The 15757-nt window shown below is 56.9% G+C and overlaps 6 protein-coding genes across 6 annotated transcripts; 5 read left to right on the forward strand and 1 right to left on the reverse strand.

Annotated features, from left to right (window-relative positions):
• Positions 1-189: 189 nt before the first annotated feature.
• Positions 190-2281, forward strand: CHGG_09666 (uncharacterized protein; the record flags this gene model as incomplete). Its single annotated transcript, XM_001227592.1, has 5 exons — positions 190-279; positions 382-485; positions 536-1205; positions 1299-1721; positions 1799-2281. The coding sequence occupies 5 exons, from the start codon at positions 190-192 to the stop codon at positions 2279-2281; spliced, it is 1770 nt and encodes a 589-aa protein (XP_001227593.1).
• A 966-nt stretch (positions 2282-3247) lies between these two features.
• Positions 3248-4575, forward strand: CHGG_09667 (uncharacterized protein; the record flags this gene model as incomplete). Its single annotated transcript, XM_001227593.1, has 4 exons — positions 3248-3569; positions 3658-3718; positions 3837-4319; positions 4458-4575. 4 exons carry the CDS (start codon positions 3248-3250, stop codon positions 4573-4575), a joined length of 984 nt encoding a protein of 327 aa, XP_001227594.1.
• Positions 4576-5312: 737 nt separating this feature from the next.
• On the reverse strand, positions 5313-8592 carry CHGG_09668 (uncharacterized protein; the record flags this gene model as incomplete). The annotated part of the gene is made up of 5 exons (XM_001227594.1): positions 5313-5578; positions 5752-6474; positions 6526-6705; positions 6766-8016; positions 8511-8592. The coding sequence occupies 5 exons, from the start codon at positions 8590-8592 to the stop codon at positions 5313-5315; spliced, it is 2502 nt and encodes an 833-aa protein (XP_001227595.1).
• Positions 8593-9217: 625 nt separating this feature from the next.
• On the forward strand, positions 9218-9815 carry CHGG_09669 (uncharacterized protein; the record flags this gene model as incomplete). Its single annotated transcript, XM_001227595.1, has 3 exons — positions 9218-9261; positions 9392-9652; positions 9731-9815. 3 exons carry the CDS (start codon positions 9218-9220, stop codon positions 9813-9815), a joined length of 390 nt encoding a protein of 129 aa, XP_001227596.1.
• Positions 9816-10042: 227 nt separating this feature from the next.
• Positions 10043-13497, forward strand: CHGG_09670 (uncharacterized protein; the record flags this gene model as incomplete). Its single annotated transcript, XM_001227596.1, has 5 exons — positions 10043-10062; positions 10130-10475; positions 10556-12430; positions 12483-13235; positions 13300-13497. 5 exons carry the CDS (start codon positions 10043-10045, stop codon positions 13495-13497), a joined length of 3192 nt encoding a protein of 1063 aa, XP_001227597.1.
• Positions 13498-14251: 754 nt separating this feature from the next.
• CHGG_09671 (uncharacterized protein) lies at positions 14252-15722 on the forward strand (the record flags this gene model as incomplete). The annotated part of the gene is made up of 4 exons (XM_001227597.1): positions 14252-14313; positions 14514-14955; positions 15026-15428; positions 15559-15722. 4 exons carry the CDS (start codon positions 14252-14254, stop codon positions 15720-15722), a joined length of 1071 nt encoding a protein of 356 aa, XP_001227598.1.
• Positions 15723-15757: the final 35 nt, after the last annotated feature.

Below are 15757 nucleotides of genomic sequence, written 5' to 3' on the forward strand. Positions count from 1 at the left end.
TCCCTGGCTGATGCAGCCGGCTTCCTAAATAGGCAGGTGGGCGGCCAGGATCGGATTTAAATCCGAGGCACACGGGCATTGGGGTTGAGTCGACTTACGCGTCTTGGGCGTCACTGAACCATCCTTCTCCGAAGTAACAAGCAATCCTCAGAGAAAGTTCTAGGGGTTACCCAAAGAGTAAATGCCAAAATGAAAAACAGGAGTCTATTCGGCGGCGTTGTCTCCGCTCTCCTCCTGGGAGCCCACGCTCAGTTCCCCCCAAAAAGGGAGGGCATCACCGTGATACAGTTCCAAGTTTCATGAGAATGTCAGCATATCGTTTAAAGAGGTCAGTTTGTTCCAATCCATCCACAAACCAGCCCAAACTAAAACCATCAACAGCCCGGACTATGCGAAACAACGCCAGGCGTCAAGTCGTATTCGGGATACGTCCATCTTCCGCCCAACTTTCTCGAGGACGGAGACCAGGACTATCCCATTAACACGTCAGTGCAGCTGTCCTACCAAGTGGATTGGCCGTAACTGACAACACCAGCTTCTTCTGGTTCTTCGAAGCCCGTAAGGACCCAGCCAATGCCCCCTTGGCCATATGGCTGAACGGCGGTCCAGGGGGTTCGTCCATGATGGGCCTGTTGGAGGAGAACGGCCCCTGTTTTGTCGCGCCGGACTCTAAGTCGACATACCCCAATCCCTGGAGCTGGAACAACGAGGTCAACATGCTCTACATTGACCAGCCCGTGCAGACCGGCTTCTCGTACGACGTCCTGACCAACGTGACGATACAGCTGGATGTCGAGGACCCGTCCGAGCCCGTCATCACGCCCACCAGCTTCACCGACGGCGAGATCCCCGCGACCAACAACACCTTTTGGGTCGGGACCATGGGGAGCCAGAAGGTGTCCCAGACCACCAACACCACGGAGCGGTCCGCCCACGCCATGTGGCACTTTCTGCAGACGTGGCTGTTCGAGTTCCCACACTACCGGCCAGACGACGGCAAGATCAACCTCTGGGCCGAGAGCTACGGTGGGCGCTACGGGCCGGGCTTCTTTCGCTTCTTCCAGGAGCAGAACGAGCGGATTGCCAACGGGAGTTTGTCGCACCCTGGGGCGCGCCCCTTACAACTCGGCACTCTAGGCATCATCAACGGCGCCATTGACTGGTCGATCCTTGCGGAAGCCTGTTTCGACTTCCCCTTTAACAACGTGAGCCCCCTTATCAACCAACACGCACCCCTTCACCATTTCCAAACCACATCCAGCAACCCAAAAACCTCCCCGTCACTAACCCCCATCCAGACCTACACCCCCCCGCTCTACCCCCCCTCCCTACACACCTCCCTCCTACACAACTGGACGCGCCCCCACGGCTGGCACGCCCAACTCCTCGCCTGCCAAACCGCTCTCCTCTCCCCCCACCCCAACCCCAACCCCCCCAACACCAACATCTCCACCCTCTGCACCACCACCCTCGCCACCCTCGAAGCGGCCTGCTTCGACACCTACACGACCACCGCCCGCCGCGGACCCTACGACATCGCCCACCCGGCGGCGGACCCCTTCCCGGCGCCGCACGCGCGCGGCTGGCTGGCGCGCGGGGAGGTGCTGGCCGCGCTGGGGGTGCCGGTCAATTACACGGCGGCGTCGGCGGCGGTGGCGGGGGCGTCTGAGCGGTCGTGGGATATGCTGAGGGGGGGGGATTTTTTGCCGCGTGGTGGGGGGGTTGGTGGATGCCCGGGGTGGCGGTGCATTTGGTGTATGGGGATCGGGACTTTATGGCGAATTGGGTGGGTGGGGAGAGGGTGGCGCGCGGGGTGCGGTGGGAAGGGAGGGAGGTGTTTGGAAGGGGCGCGGGGTATGCGAGGTTGGTGGTGGAGGGCGGGGAGGATGGAATGGGGGAGGACTGGGAGTGGAAGGGCTTGACCAAGCAGGTCGGTTCGTTCAGTTTCACGCGCTTGTTCCAGGCCGGGCATGAGGTGCCCGCGTACCAGCCGAGGGCGTCGTACGAGGTGTTTCGGCGGGCCATGGGCGGGTGGGATGTGCCGACCGGGAGGGTGAGGGTCGGGGACGGGTTCGTGACGGAGGGCCGGCGGGATGCCTGGGTGGAGAGTGAGGTGCCCGAGATGCCGAGCCCCAAGTGCTACGTGCTGAAGCCGGATACCTGCGAGCCCGAGGTGTGGCAGACGGTGGTGAATGGGACGGCCGTGGTGAGGGATTGGTTTGTTGTTGAGGGGACGTCGTTGGAAGAGGCCCAGGGGGGGTTGGGAGGGGATGAACTATGAGGGATTGATATCAGCAGTTGGTATGTGAGTGTGAGGGATGCATTAGGGGCTATTGATCTGATTTTGAATTAACGGTTATGTTTGAATCATGAAGCTTTGCAAACGATCAAGCTGTGTTTCACGCTCCCGGGCCTGTTTAGACCCCCTTTTTTTCTTCCCCCCCCACACCTCACGTGGCCATGCGTTTTCGATTGAAGGACGAGGAATTGGTCGTTTGGATTGCTCAGACAACCAGAAACAGCAAATCTTGAATTCAAGAGCTTGGCCGGTAAGTGGACTGCGGAAGCCCAATATGAATCGAAGAGGGCACAGCCGAGGAGAAAAAGGGGGAGGGGGAGGATGTGACTTTATGGTAACCACATGAACACCGGACACCTAGAATCAACATTTCTCCCAGATTAATTGGACCGCACACCATTAATTGCTACGGCTTTTTGTAAGTGAGATGGCATGTAGTATGTAGTGTTGTTGGTGGACCCCCGTCGTCATCATCCCCCCCCCAGCCGCACGACATCGTTTTTGATTCGACAATTAAGCGAGTGCGAAGATGCGAAGGTGCGAAGATGCGATCGGATAGGGCCCGAAAGCGAACCACCCCTGTCAAGCATATGTCCAAATAGAGTTCGGGACCAAGCCTCCAACCCCTGGGTGAGCCGCGCAAGCAAACCGAAGTCAACCAGGATGCATTCTGGAACATGGGAATTCCAGGCCAACACGTACGCTTGCTGCTAGGCCTTCTTGATCCTTCGACGGGCCCGGTCAGGCAGTATCTTGACTGCAGTTGTAATTATGTAGATTGCGACTCGCGAGCCGAGGCTGTGCCGTGCTCGTTGACGGAGTACTACCAGTATATATGTCAAGACATGTCCCGTTCTGTCTCAACTCTTGCCGTCCGAGTCAAGCCAGGCACTCCAGCCAGTATACATTCTCAACCTCCCAAGGGCCATCATACTCACTCCACCAACCATGACTTCCACACTCCCTCCTGACGCCATACGGCCACCCCCAAACATGGTCGTCTTCGGTCCCGATGCCAACTGCACGCTCGCCCTCTGTCCTGTCGAGATGTCCGTGTACGGCTACCAGCCCTCGCTCGTTGCCAACATTCTCTTCATCGCGCTGTATACTCTCTCCATGGCCCTACACCTGTACCTCGGCCTCCGGTGGAAGCACTGGTGGTTCATGGGCTGCATGCTCGTGGGCGGAGCCAACGCCATCGCGGGCTACGTCGGCCGCGTGTTGCTGCATTACAACCCCTTTAGTTTCGCCGCCTTTATGCTACAGATTAGTAAGTTTGAATTCCCCAGATTGACTCACGAACCAGCAGACAACAACGACAACAGGAGCATGTCACTAACCAAACCCACCTCCCCCAGTCTGCGTCACAAGCGGACCCGTCTACTACTGCGCCGCCATCTACGTCACGCTCTCCAATACGTAAGTCCACTCCTTTCTTACCCCCCTTGGTCTAACCCCCCGCCCTTCAAGAACCAACACCAAACACCCCCTTCCAACCAACTCCCCCAAACTAACCACGCCCCCTCCCCCCAAACAGAATAACCGCCCTCACCCCCACCACAACGCCCACCCTCTCCCGCCTCCCCCCCACCCTCTTCTACTACATCTTCATCCCGTCCGACCTCCTCTCGCTCGTCTTCCAAGCCGCCGGCGGCGCCCTCTCCACCGAGTCGGCCGGCTCCAGCACCCTGGGCGTCAACCTCGCCCTGGCGGGGCTCAGTCTGCAGGTGTTTACGATTGTGCTGTTTTGTGGGTTCTTTGGCGATTTCTTGGTGCGGTATTTTCGGGTGAGGAAGGGGGGTTATGAGGTGGGGGGGTATGAGGTGGGGGGGTATGAGGGGGTTGGGGATGGGATGGGGACGCGGCCGGAGGGGAGGAGGTTGAAGCTGTTTTTTGGGTTTATGGTGCTCGCTGTGGTGCTGATATTGGTGCGGTGTGCGTATCGGTTGGTTGAGCTGAAGGAGGGGTATGGGGGGGAGTTGGTGGGCAATGAGGCGTTGTTTATTGGCTTGGAGGGCGTGTAAGTGGTTTGTGTTTCTTTTGGTCGTGGTGTTTTCTACACCGTTTCCCTCTCTTATCCCCTTTCTTCCTTGTTTTCTTTCCTTTCAGGGATTCACTTTTCTCTTGGTTGGCCGGTACTGACTCTGTTTTCAAATAGGTTGGTTCTCGTTGCCGTCTATTGCTTGATGATCGCGCACCCCGGGTTCGTTTTCAAGAGAGGACGGAAGGACAGGTCGTCGGCAATCAGCCAGCAGGAGCTCCAAGAGTACAAGTGATGCTGGCCGTTCCAAGTCAGGGAGTCCGGTAAATAAAAGGGAGTCTAATTTCAACATAGGTGGACGTATGTGTGTATCTATCAATCCGTTGGCAGAAGGATGAAATCTGTTCGGCACCTGGATATGTACGAGTAAGAAGGCAAACGCTACTAGAATTTGATAGGTCTATCTTTGCGCGACGGCGAGATAAGCAAGGCAAAAACTATTACCAGGACTACACTAGAGTTGGCCGAGTAGCTTGCGTCAATTATCTCTCAACCCTGAATCTCCTCGCAATGCAAACACAGACCGCGCCCCGCCTCCCAGCCGGAGCGCCTGTGCATCCCTTAAAGCCATCAAACCGTAAAATATCATCGCTAAGTACGAGGCCGCGTGGCCTGGTATCGAGAAACTTCCAAATATGCATGACGAATCCTCCTTGGGTTGGGGGACCCAAGGCTCGACCGCTTGAATGAGGTACTAGTCGTAGGGGATGTACTCTTATCGGGCTCCTCCCCCTTAGCCTCGCCCTCAACAGCGGCCTCGCCTTCTACTGGGACTCGTCAAGCAAGCACCGCGGATTCTGCTTCCTTGAAACCTGCGCCTTTGAGCACCATGATGGTACAGAACTGATCATTGTACAGTGGCCGCGAAGCTGCCCGTCCCGAGCGTTCCAACTGCTCAAAACCGCCAGCGCGTATCTCCCTTTGTTACCTACACCTCCCCGTACCACTACTGCCACTCAATCCGACTTGATATTAGTGGGCGGCACGCTTCAGCTGATCCATAATCGTTTGAACCTGTTGAGCCGGGTCCATGCCGCCGTAACCGTTGGGAGCAGCGCCCACGGACACACCATAAGTGGGGGCGGCCCCGTAGGTCGGTGACGCAGGCTGCGCTGCCGCGGCATTCCGGAGATTGCCGAGAAGGGCATTCATGTCGATCTGGGCGGCCTGCGGTGCGCTGGCAACCGGGACGCCGGGGTACGTCTGGGCTGCACCCGCTTGAGGGTTCTGGAGTGACGCTAAAAGGGCTTGGAGAGCCGAGTTGTCGAGCCCGCCGACCATGCTTGCGAGGTCGGCACCAGAAGGGGCAGGCTGCGGCTGTGCAGGGAGGACGGCCTGCTGAGGATAGGCCTGGTAGGAGGGGTAGCCGGCAGGCGCGCCTGCGGCTGGTGAGGGGGATGAGTATAGTGACTAGGCGCGTAAGACGCCTGGGGTTGCGCGAGGTGTGCTGCCGACTGGGATTTCTCCCTCGCGACAAGCTCGGCCGCGATTGGGGGATCCACGTCCTGGTACAGTTCGAAGCGGACGCTGCTGCCTCCAGATCGGATGAATACCTGGACGGGGATCTTGCCCTTGGTTTGCGCGCCGTAATCAAGATCGACGATGGCATACACCCCTTCGACAACTTGGCGCTGCAGCACCGTCTCTCGAGGGAATCGAGGATTGAGATACATAACATCGGTCTTTAGACCCTTGTTATGGAAGGCTCCCTGGACCCAGCCGACGAACTCTCTCGAGACCTCTTGGAGAAGGAGGATCTGCACGTCGGGAACATCGGCCCCAAACCGGCGAGGCAAGTCGAACCGGTCGCCGTCAGAGGGGGCTCTGCGGTGCGGGCTGGGGCTCCGACGCCGGTATGAGTCGTCACCACCGTAGCGGCTGAAGCGCGCGGGCGAACGAGATCGGCGGCGTTGGTGGCTGTCGAATCCACGGTCTCGGGGGTAGTGGCCGTCTCGGCCGCCGCGGGGGTCATTCCGGCGCGGAGAGGGGGAACGCACCGGCCGGTAGTCGTCTCGTTTCCAACTACGATCGCCGTTGTCGAACCGCTCGTTCGCCTGAGAGCCCCGCGGGCCTCGGCGGTCCGGAGACCTATCTCGGTCGTCCTTTTTCTTTTGCGCGCGTGAGATCTCAAGATCTAGGGATTGGTTAGACGGCGACAAAAGGCGACGGGCAGGGAACTACTCACGAATCTTCCGGCCACCGAGCTCGATGCCCTGGGCGCCTTGCATGGCGGCGTTGCCTTCAGCGATGGTGTGGTACTGGACGAAGCCATAGGCGCTCTTGAGGGAAATCTGCGCCAGCCGGCCGAATCTGTGGAATACGTCGAATACTTCGCGTTTCGAAACTCGTTCGCTAGACAGATTGCCTATATCGCATCGCCACTATGAGCTCATGATTGTAAAGAAGGACACTGGGACGGACTCACCAATAAAAATACGAGAGCCCTCCGGAAATCTCTCCCACCTGGCCTCTGATGTGTATCGTTTCTCATCGGCCTGGAACTGCTCCCAGAGCTGTTTGGTGGACGAGCCATGGTAATTCCCGGAAGAAGGATCTCCGGCATGGGACATGTGATGGACATGGGAATGAGATGTCGCGCCGAAAACACCCGGCGGTGGCGCGGGTAAGGAAGCGAGACCTTCATTTGCAACGTACGCACTATGCGATGTGACGGAGTTGGTGAGGGACATCGGAACTGCCGGGGCAGCGGGCGCATTGTGGCCCCGGGGTTGGAACGAGTAGTGCGCCGGTGGGATGGCGGGCAAGCCGGCTGGTAGATTGGGGAGAGAAGGCTTGGGAGGGAGGGAAGGGGGATGAGATGTGGGCAAGGAAACCGGAGGAGCTTGAGAGGTGACGGGGCTGGTTTGCACTGGAGGGTTAGAGGGCGAGTCTGTGGCGGCGGCTCTAGCAGTAATGTCGTCTACCAGCTTTTGGATGTCAACAGAGGCATCATCTTCATTTGCCGACGCAGGAGCCGCCGGGGCGGCGCTAGCCGGAGCCCCATTGGAGGCTGGGGTAGCTGGGGTTTGCGTCTCAGCAGGTTCGGTGGCAGAGGTTGCGGCAGGCGCCGCGGATGATGGGATGGTGCTCGCCGCGGCAGGCGGGAGCTCGGGGGGATGGTCGGAGCCGTTGGTTTGCTCGGACGGCAGGGCAGTCTCTGGAGCTTGAACCTCACCGTTGGTATGGGGCAAGGCCGGCGGAGGGGTGGGAGGGTGATCAGAAGGGACAGCTGCAGGGTCAGGCGTAGCCGCACTATTCATGGATATCGAGGCCATTGATACATCTGGCTGGGCCTCCTCACCCCCATCTTGATCCTCATGAGCTGCTGGCGAATCAAATGTTTTGGCATAGTCATCGTTGGCCGTATCTGGTTCCTCTCCCCCCTGTTTTTGCCCCTCCTCGCCCTCGCCGTAGTCGATACTCTCGTCGGACTCGTCGTGAGACTCGCCCGAGTAATCTCCGCCCACTACTATTGTGTCGGAAAACCCGCTGGGCGCCGCGGCTGGGTCCATTGTGACGGGATTAGGAGGAGCAGGTAGCGGCATCTCGGAATGAGCCGATTCGCTAACAGTCGCTGCGTGGTCCTCGAGTCTTGGAACCGCCGTGTTCTGGGCGGCGTTCTGGGTGGGCACGGGGACTGGAGAAAGAGGGCTCGGGCTGGCGATAGCCACGATTTCTGGGGATGGATTTGACATCAAGCACGGTTGTGTTGAGGACCGCTATGTTCTTGTGTTGAGAATAGAAGTCGATCCACCTTGGGGGTGGGTGTGCAGTCGATGGTGGGCCGAGATCAGCAGCAGTCAGGCAATTGGGCGTGATTCACATTGAACTCGGGTTTCCGGGAAGGCAGGCTGGAGAGAATACAACGGGAGTTGTGGCGCTGGCCTTGGGTAGGTAGGTTGTTTTGTGATGAGGAAGTCTCGAGGTTGATTGCGGGAGGGGCAAAGGAAACAAACGGGTTAGGAGAAATAAGATTTGGCGATTGAAATAAGTCAGTTGTGGAGAGGAACAGGCAAGTCCACAGGCGATGATGGATTTGGAGCAGGGTTATTGCGTGCAAACCTGTCGATTTGGAGAACGAATTATCGGTGTGTGTCGCGTGTGTTCGTGTGTATGTTGTGGGTGGAATGGAAGTGGGAAAGAGGTGGTCAAATTTTGGGCTGTGAGAACTTGGAGGACCGCAGTTCTGGAAATGCCGACAGGAAGCCGCCATGACACTCCCAAACCCAGGCTCATTGAGCAAGAGAGCCATGTGGGGATGCAAGGCTGTTTGCTCAACTGACCACTCTCTGGCCAAAAAAAGCCGAACTCCAAGTGGTGGTGCCGCCACAACCTTGGACTAAGGGAACGAAAGGAAAGACACTCAGAGGACAAAAGTCTACTTTCTACTTTATTCGGTTTCTTTTACTTGGTTAGTTTTTCTCGTCTTCCTTTACTTCTTTTTCTTTTCTCGTTTTCTTTTATACTTCTTTCTCTTCTCTTGACTTCTTCATCCCATTTTGAGTTCAGCTTTTTTTGGCCAGAGGGAGCTGACGAAAATTCTCGTTCCCCACATGGATGGAAGGCTTGCGAATGCCCCGCGACAAGAACTCGGCTACTTACTAAATTAGGCTTAGCGAGTCGGTGAACAATGTGTGCGTTTGCTTGGCTGTTTGTTCCTCGGCGGGTTCTTGTTACTGGTCCGAGTCACTAGGGATTCACCACTCGCGTTTCGAAGACGTCAAATCACAAAAATGACAAAATGAAAAATCACCATGCCCTCAGTGCCTCCATTCTACTACTGCTGAGTAGATCGCCATGGAGCGCATGGCCTGCAGCCGGACTAGCTTTCCGACGGTCTGTGAGACACCAGGCTTTCGAGGCATCTTTCGATCAAGATGAATTGGCTGAGGCAAGGAAATGGCACCAGTCGTTCCAGCCCGTGAGTTTGCCTGAAGGCAACACATCGTTCTCACGATCCAGCGGTCCTGGAGGACAGCATGTGAACAAGTTCGTGGAATCATAATTATCTATCCATTATTAATAGCACATTGATACATTGACATCTTCAGGACCGAATCCAAGGCCACAACCACATGGCCCGTTACCCAGCTGTTGGGGGTTCTGCCCAAGCTACTGCACTCCGGTGTTCGAGACCTAAAATACTACTCTCGTCGAAATGACTGCCTCACAATACAGGCTCAGACACAGAGAAGCCGCAGTGCAAATGCAGACGAGAACCACCAAAAGCTCTTCGAAGAGATCCAGAGCCTGTATCGGAGAACAGTGCCCGGCGAAACAAGGCCAGAGAAGGCCAAGAAATATGCAGCGCTGTGAGTGAGAGGTTGTTGTGTTATGGTGTTATGAGTTGCCTGATTCTGGCTCATATTGACAATAACCCGGAAAACTAGAAAGAAGGGTGCCAATGAGGCTCGAATGAAGTCAAAAAAATTGCAGAGCTTGAAGAAGTCGTCCCGCAGAGGCTCTCAGGACTGAGCTAGAAGTAAACCTAAACCGGGGCAGCATCCATGTGGCTTTCGGTGCTGCTGTAAGTGACAAGGGTCTTGTTGTTAGTGCCTGGGAGCTGCAGCCAAAAGTGGATCTCGGAAGCCATACCGCCCGGCAGAATAAAAATAATTGAGCTGCTGCACCTCTGCGACCTGTAAATTTTGGGCCCCTCTATCGTGACCGTTTTTAGTCCGGATCTGTCAACAGCCGCGATCATGTCGACTCAAAAAACAGTGTAAGAATGCCACTCCAAGCATTCGATATCAAGTTGCAACCGCATGCTAACCTCTCACGCATTGCAGAGATTCACGGATCCCCACCCTCATCCGCAATGGCCTCCAAGAGAAGAAGCGCAGCTTCTTCGTCGTGGTCGGCGACCGCTCGAAGGATGCCATTGTGCATTTATACTACATCATGTCGAGCATGGACGTGAGGCAAAACAAGTCGGTTCTCTGGGCGTACAAGAACAAGCTCCTCGGCTTCACAAGTCACCGGAAGAAGCGCGAAAACAAGATCAAGAAGGAGATCAAGCGAGGCACGCGCGAGGCCAATTCCGAGGACCCCTTCGAGCTTTTCATCTCGCTCCATGACATTCGCTATGTCTACTACAAGGAGACCGACAAAATCTTGGGAAACACATATGGCATGGTGAGTTTGAGCCTGCCACCACCGCCGCCATAGCAGGGTCAGGAGAAAAGACCAGGCCGGAAAGCTGACATAAGGAACAGTGCATTCTACAAGACTTCGAGGCCATGACGCCCAATATCCTTGCCCGAACCATCGAAACTGTCGAGGGTGGAGGTTTGGTCGTACTATTGCTGAAGGGCATGAACAGTTTGAAGCAGCTGTATTCCCTTTCTATGGATGTACACTCGAGGTACCGGACCGAGGCGCACGACGACGTCGTTGCGAGATTCAACGAGCGCTTTATTCTATCGCTTGGTGGTTGTGAATCTTGTCTCGTCATCGATGACGAGCTCAACGTTTTGCCGATATCAGGGGGAAAGGGCGTCAAGCCTCTCCCACCACCAGACGACGACGAACCCAAGAGCGCGGCAACGCAGGAGCTGGAAAATATGAAGGAGTCTCTCCAAGACACCCAGCCGATAGGGTCTCTCGTCAAGCTAGCCCGCACAACCGACCAAGCGAAGGCCTTGCTTACGTTTGTGGATGCCATCGCGGAGAAAACGCTGCGGAATACGGTCACCTTGACCGCAGCGCGTGGTCGTGGCAAATCAGCAGCCATGGGTGTTGCCATCGCAGCTGCTGTCGCGTACGGGTACAGCAACATCTTCATCACTTCGCCATCGCCAGAAAACTTGAAGACGCTGTTCGAGTTTGTGTTCAAGGGCTTTGACGCGCTCGACTACAAAGACCATGCTGATTACTCCATCATCCAATCTACGAATCCCGATTTTAATAAGGCGATTGTCCGGGTCAACATCCACAGGAACCATCGGCAGACCATTCAATACATACGCCCCCAGGACAGCCATGTTTTGGGACAAGCCGAGCTTGTGGTCATTGACGAAGCGGCGGCTATTCCCTTGCCTCTGGTGAAGAATCTGATGGGTCCGTATCTGGTCTTCATGGCATCGACGATCAGCGGTTACGAAGGCACCGGCCGCTCACTCTCGTTGAAGCTAATCAAGCAGCTGAGGGAGCAATCTCGGGCGGGCGCCAATCCAAACAGCGGCGGCGCGGTTGAAGTCGATAGATCGAGCGGGCGGACCACTAAGGAAACCGTCGCGGTGGGCGGACGGTCGCTCAAAGAGATCACCCTCTCCGAACCCATCCGTTATGCCCAAGGGGATAAAGTGGAGAAATGGCTGAACACACTTCTCTGCTTGGACGCGACACTGCCAAAGTCGAAACTCAGCACCCAGGGATGCCCGGACCCTTCGCAGTGTGAGCTGCTACATGTCAACCGCGATACGCTTTTCTCCTTCCACCCGGTCTCGGAAAAGTTCTTGCAGCAAATGGTTGCGCTTTACGTGGCAAGCCACTACAAGAACTCCCCGAATGACCTGCAACTCATGAGTGATGCGCCGGCACACGAGCTGTTTGTCCTTACCGGCCCCATTGTCGAGGGCCGCCTGCCGGAGCCTCTATGCGTGATTCAGGTGTCGTTAGAAGGCAAGATCAGCAAGCAGAGTATCCTAAATAGCTTGGGCAGAGGCCAGCAACCCGCTGGTGATCTGATCCCGTGGCTGGTCAGCCAACAGTTCCAGGACGACGAGTTTGCTTCCCTATCAGGTGCTCGGGTGGTCCGAATCGCCACGAACCCCGAGTATATGTCAATGGGGTACGGCTCGAAGGCGCTTCAGCTCCTGGTCGAGTACTACGAAGGGAAATTTGCCGACCTCTCGGAGGATGGAAGCAAAGCTTTGCAGCAACCCATCCCTCGAATCACAGATGCCGAACTTGCAGAGGCCAGCCTTTTTGATGATATCAAAGTCCGGGATATGAGCGAGCTGCCACCGCTTTTCGCCAAACTAGCAGAGCGCCGGCCCGAAAAGCTCGATTATGTGGGTGTCAGCTACGGTTTGACCAGTCCGCTGCACAGGTTTTGGAAACGGGCCGAGTTTGCCCCAGTCTACCTGGTACGTGCTCTAGAATGGCCAGCGACGATACAAGATACTAACCAGGGAACAGAGGCAAACGGCGAATGAACTGACAGGCGAACACACGTGTGTTATGATCCGGCCGCTCCAAGACGGGAATGACCCGAGCTGGCTTGGTGCGTTTGCCAACGATTTTCACCGCCGCTTCCTATCTCTTCTCTCATTCAAATTCCGCGAATTCGCACCCGGCTTCGCGTTAGCCGTCGAGGTATCGGCAAACGCGGGGGCTCGCTTAGACCCATCCACGGCGCCGGTTGCGCTCAGCAAGGCTGACCTAGATGGGTTACTAACGCCGTTCGACCACAAGCGTCTCGAGTCGTATGCCAACGGGCTGCTCGACTACCACGTCGTGTTGGATCTCATACCGACGATTGCGCAGCTGTATTTCAGCGGCCGCCTGCAGTTGAGCGGGAAACTCACTGAGGTGCAACGGGCGATCTTGCTGGGCGTTGGCATCCAAAGGAAGGAGCTTGAGGTTGTTTCTGCGCAGGCGTCGATCCCGATGCAGCAGGTTATGGCTATGTTTATCAAGATGATGCGGAAGATCTCAACATACTTTAGCTCGCTGGTTACCGGGGCCATCGCGGCCGAGATGCCGGACCCGAGCAAGGTTGGTGTGAGCCGGGAGAACGCAGCCGGGATGCATGACGATGAGGTGGTCGACAACAAGTACGCGCCTATCGAGACAAGCCTAGAGGATGAGCTGGAGGAGGGGGGCGATGAGGCGATGAGCGAGCTTCGGGCGAAGCAGAAGGGAGCTGATCGACTCACTCCCGCTGGATCAGTAAGAAGCCCGCTACCAGGCTGTCTAGTTGTGGATATGAGTGCTAATAGGAACTAGGTATGAGATCGGAGGTGACAAGTCGGCGTGGGAGGACGCGGAGAAGCAGGTGCAGAAGGCGACCAAGAGTGGCAAGGGCAACCCGCTCGTCAGCGTCAAGACGAAGGTAAAACGCAAGGCCGAGGAAGCGGATGGGCATGAGGAAAAGGGCGGCGATAGGGGGCACTCGAAATCGAAGAAGGCGAAGCGGGAGAAGAAGAGGTGAGGAGGGATCGTCGTGTGTTGTTAATACGATATAGGGCTATTTTACTGCTGGCCTAAAAGATACCCAAGCCTGGATGGAGCAGGCTTCTCATCTGATTCGCTCTCGGTGACCGTTTTACTGTGCGAATAGATGGCATTAAGTTCTGGGACCGATGAGTGGGTTTCGTCCGTGATTGGCTCTGAGAACGAGGGGCAGGACTCGGAAGGTCGCAAATCAAGGTGCGCAACGGCTGATCATTAACCCCGAAATAACTCTCTCTTCCATGCGACCTTCGATCCGACGAGGAAGACCCTGTTTGGTTTTTCTCATCGTCTCTGGAACTGCCTTGGTAGACTGGTGATCTTGCGACTTTGCTGCTCTATGACCTGTCACGCGCCTGGCAGTACCTTACCGAAGAGCTTTCGCTAATTCAATTTGTAACTGTTGAAGTACCTTGCCTAAAGCCGGAGGAGCGTCGGCCCCGCTCAACCTCGACCTGCATCGAACTTTAAAACCTGAGTCCCCAGTCAAGCACTCGACAACAGCTGTTTCGCGCTTCCCCTTGAATCGCTTCTCCCCCCAGGCGCTTTTGTTTTAAGGACTACGAGAGCACCTTGATATTTCTCGGTTCGATCATCAACTTACTCGGCGACATCGTACCCCGCACCTGCTCCGGCACAGATCGTCACCCGTCCACTGACCGCGACTTGAGACACGCGATCTTCCGCTACGCGGCAGCAACCGTCGGGTTTGAGCGAGGCATCGCATTACCACCATGAGTACGGTAGCAGCGCAAGCACCGGGTGACCGCCAGCAGCCGCAAGTCCAGCCTTGTAGGTACAAGGTTGGAAAGGTGCTTGGAGCGGGGTCCTACTCGGTCGTCAAGGAGTGTATCCATATCGACACGGGGCGCTACTATGCGGCCCAAGGTGATTAACAAGCGGCTGATGGCGGGGAGAGAACACATGGTATGTCTTGTCTCGTCTAGAACTCGGTGGCTGCCACCTCTCTGACCCATCGTCTCCCCCGATATCTAGGTGCGTAAATGAGATCGCCGTGCTCAAGAAGGTGTCGATGGGCCACCAGAACATCCTCACGCTCGTCGACTACTTCGAGACCATGAACAACCTCTACCTTGTGACCGACCTCGCCCTCGGCGGTGAGCTCTTCGATCGCATTTGCCGCAAGGGTTCGTATTACGAATCGGACGCCGCCGATCTAATCCGCGCTGTTCTTTCGGCCGTCGCCTACTTGCACGACCACGGTATCGTCCACCGCGACCTGAAACCCGAGAATTTACTCTTCCGCACCCCAGAAGACAACGCCGACCTATTGATCGCCGACTTTGGCCTCAGCCGGATCATGGACGAGGAACAGTTCCACGTGCTCACTACCACCTGCGGTACCCCTGGCTACATGGCGCCCGAGATCTTTAAGAAGACGGGCCACGGCAAGCCGGTCGACCTGTGGGCGTTGGGGGTAATCACATACTTTTTGCTGTGCGGCTACACGCCGTTTGACCGGGATTCCCGACTTTGAAGAGATGCAGGCGATCCTCAACGCGGACTACAGCTTCACGCCGATCGAGTACTGGCGCGGGGTGTCGGACAGCGCCAAGGAGTTCATCCGGAAGTGCCTGACGATCGACCCGGGGAAGCGCATGACGGCGCACGAGGCGCTGCAGCACCCGTTCGTGGCGGGGTGGGCGCTGGTGTCGGCTGGCGGCGAGGGCGCCGACAAGGGCACCAACCTGCTGCCCACGGTCAAGAAGAACTTCAACGCCCGCCGCACGCTGCACGCCGCGATCGACACCGTGCGCGCCATCAACAAGCTGCGCGAGGGCCAGGCCGGCGGCTTCATGAACGGCGTACGCAGCCGCGAGCCCGCCCGCGGGAGCCCGGCCACTAACGGCAACGGAAACGGCAACCCAGCGCAAGCCCAACCCCAGGGCGGTGAGGCCAAAACAAACCCCAGCCAACAAACCCACAACCAGCAGAGCCAGAGCCAAGACAGCGGCTACGACACGCAGAGCCAAAGGAACGACACGGGGTCAGCTGCCACTAATACTAATGGTCATAATAGCAACAACGGAAACAACGACGGCGACGACATCAACATGGAGGGACGCGCCTCCTGTTCCTGCTGCTGCTGTTGACGCGCCCCCGCCGGCATCCTCGCACTGCGCACCTCCCGCCGGCGTATGCGGTGCCGCTCTAGCCTTGAGGTCTGGGCAGCGAGGTGAATAAGGTGGTGGAGACGAGTAAAGGGTTGTGGAATGGGG

Source organism: Chaetomium globosum, genomic scaffold (assembly GCF_000143365.1).
Source record: "Chaetomium globosum CBS 148.51 scaffold_7 genomic scaffold, whole genome shotgun sequence".
Classification (NCBI taxonomy): Eukaryota; Fungi; Ascomycota; class Sordariomycetes; order Sordariales; family Chaetomiaceae; genus Chaetomium; species Chaetomium globosum.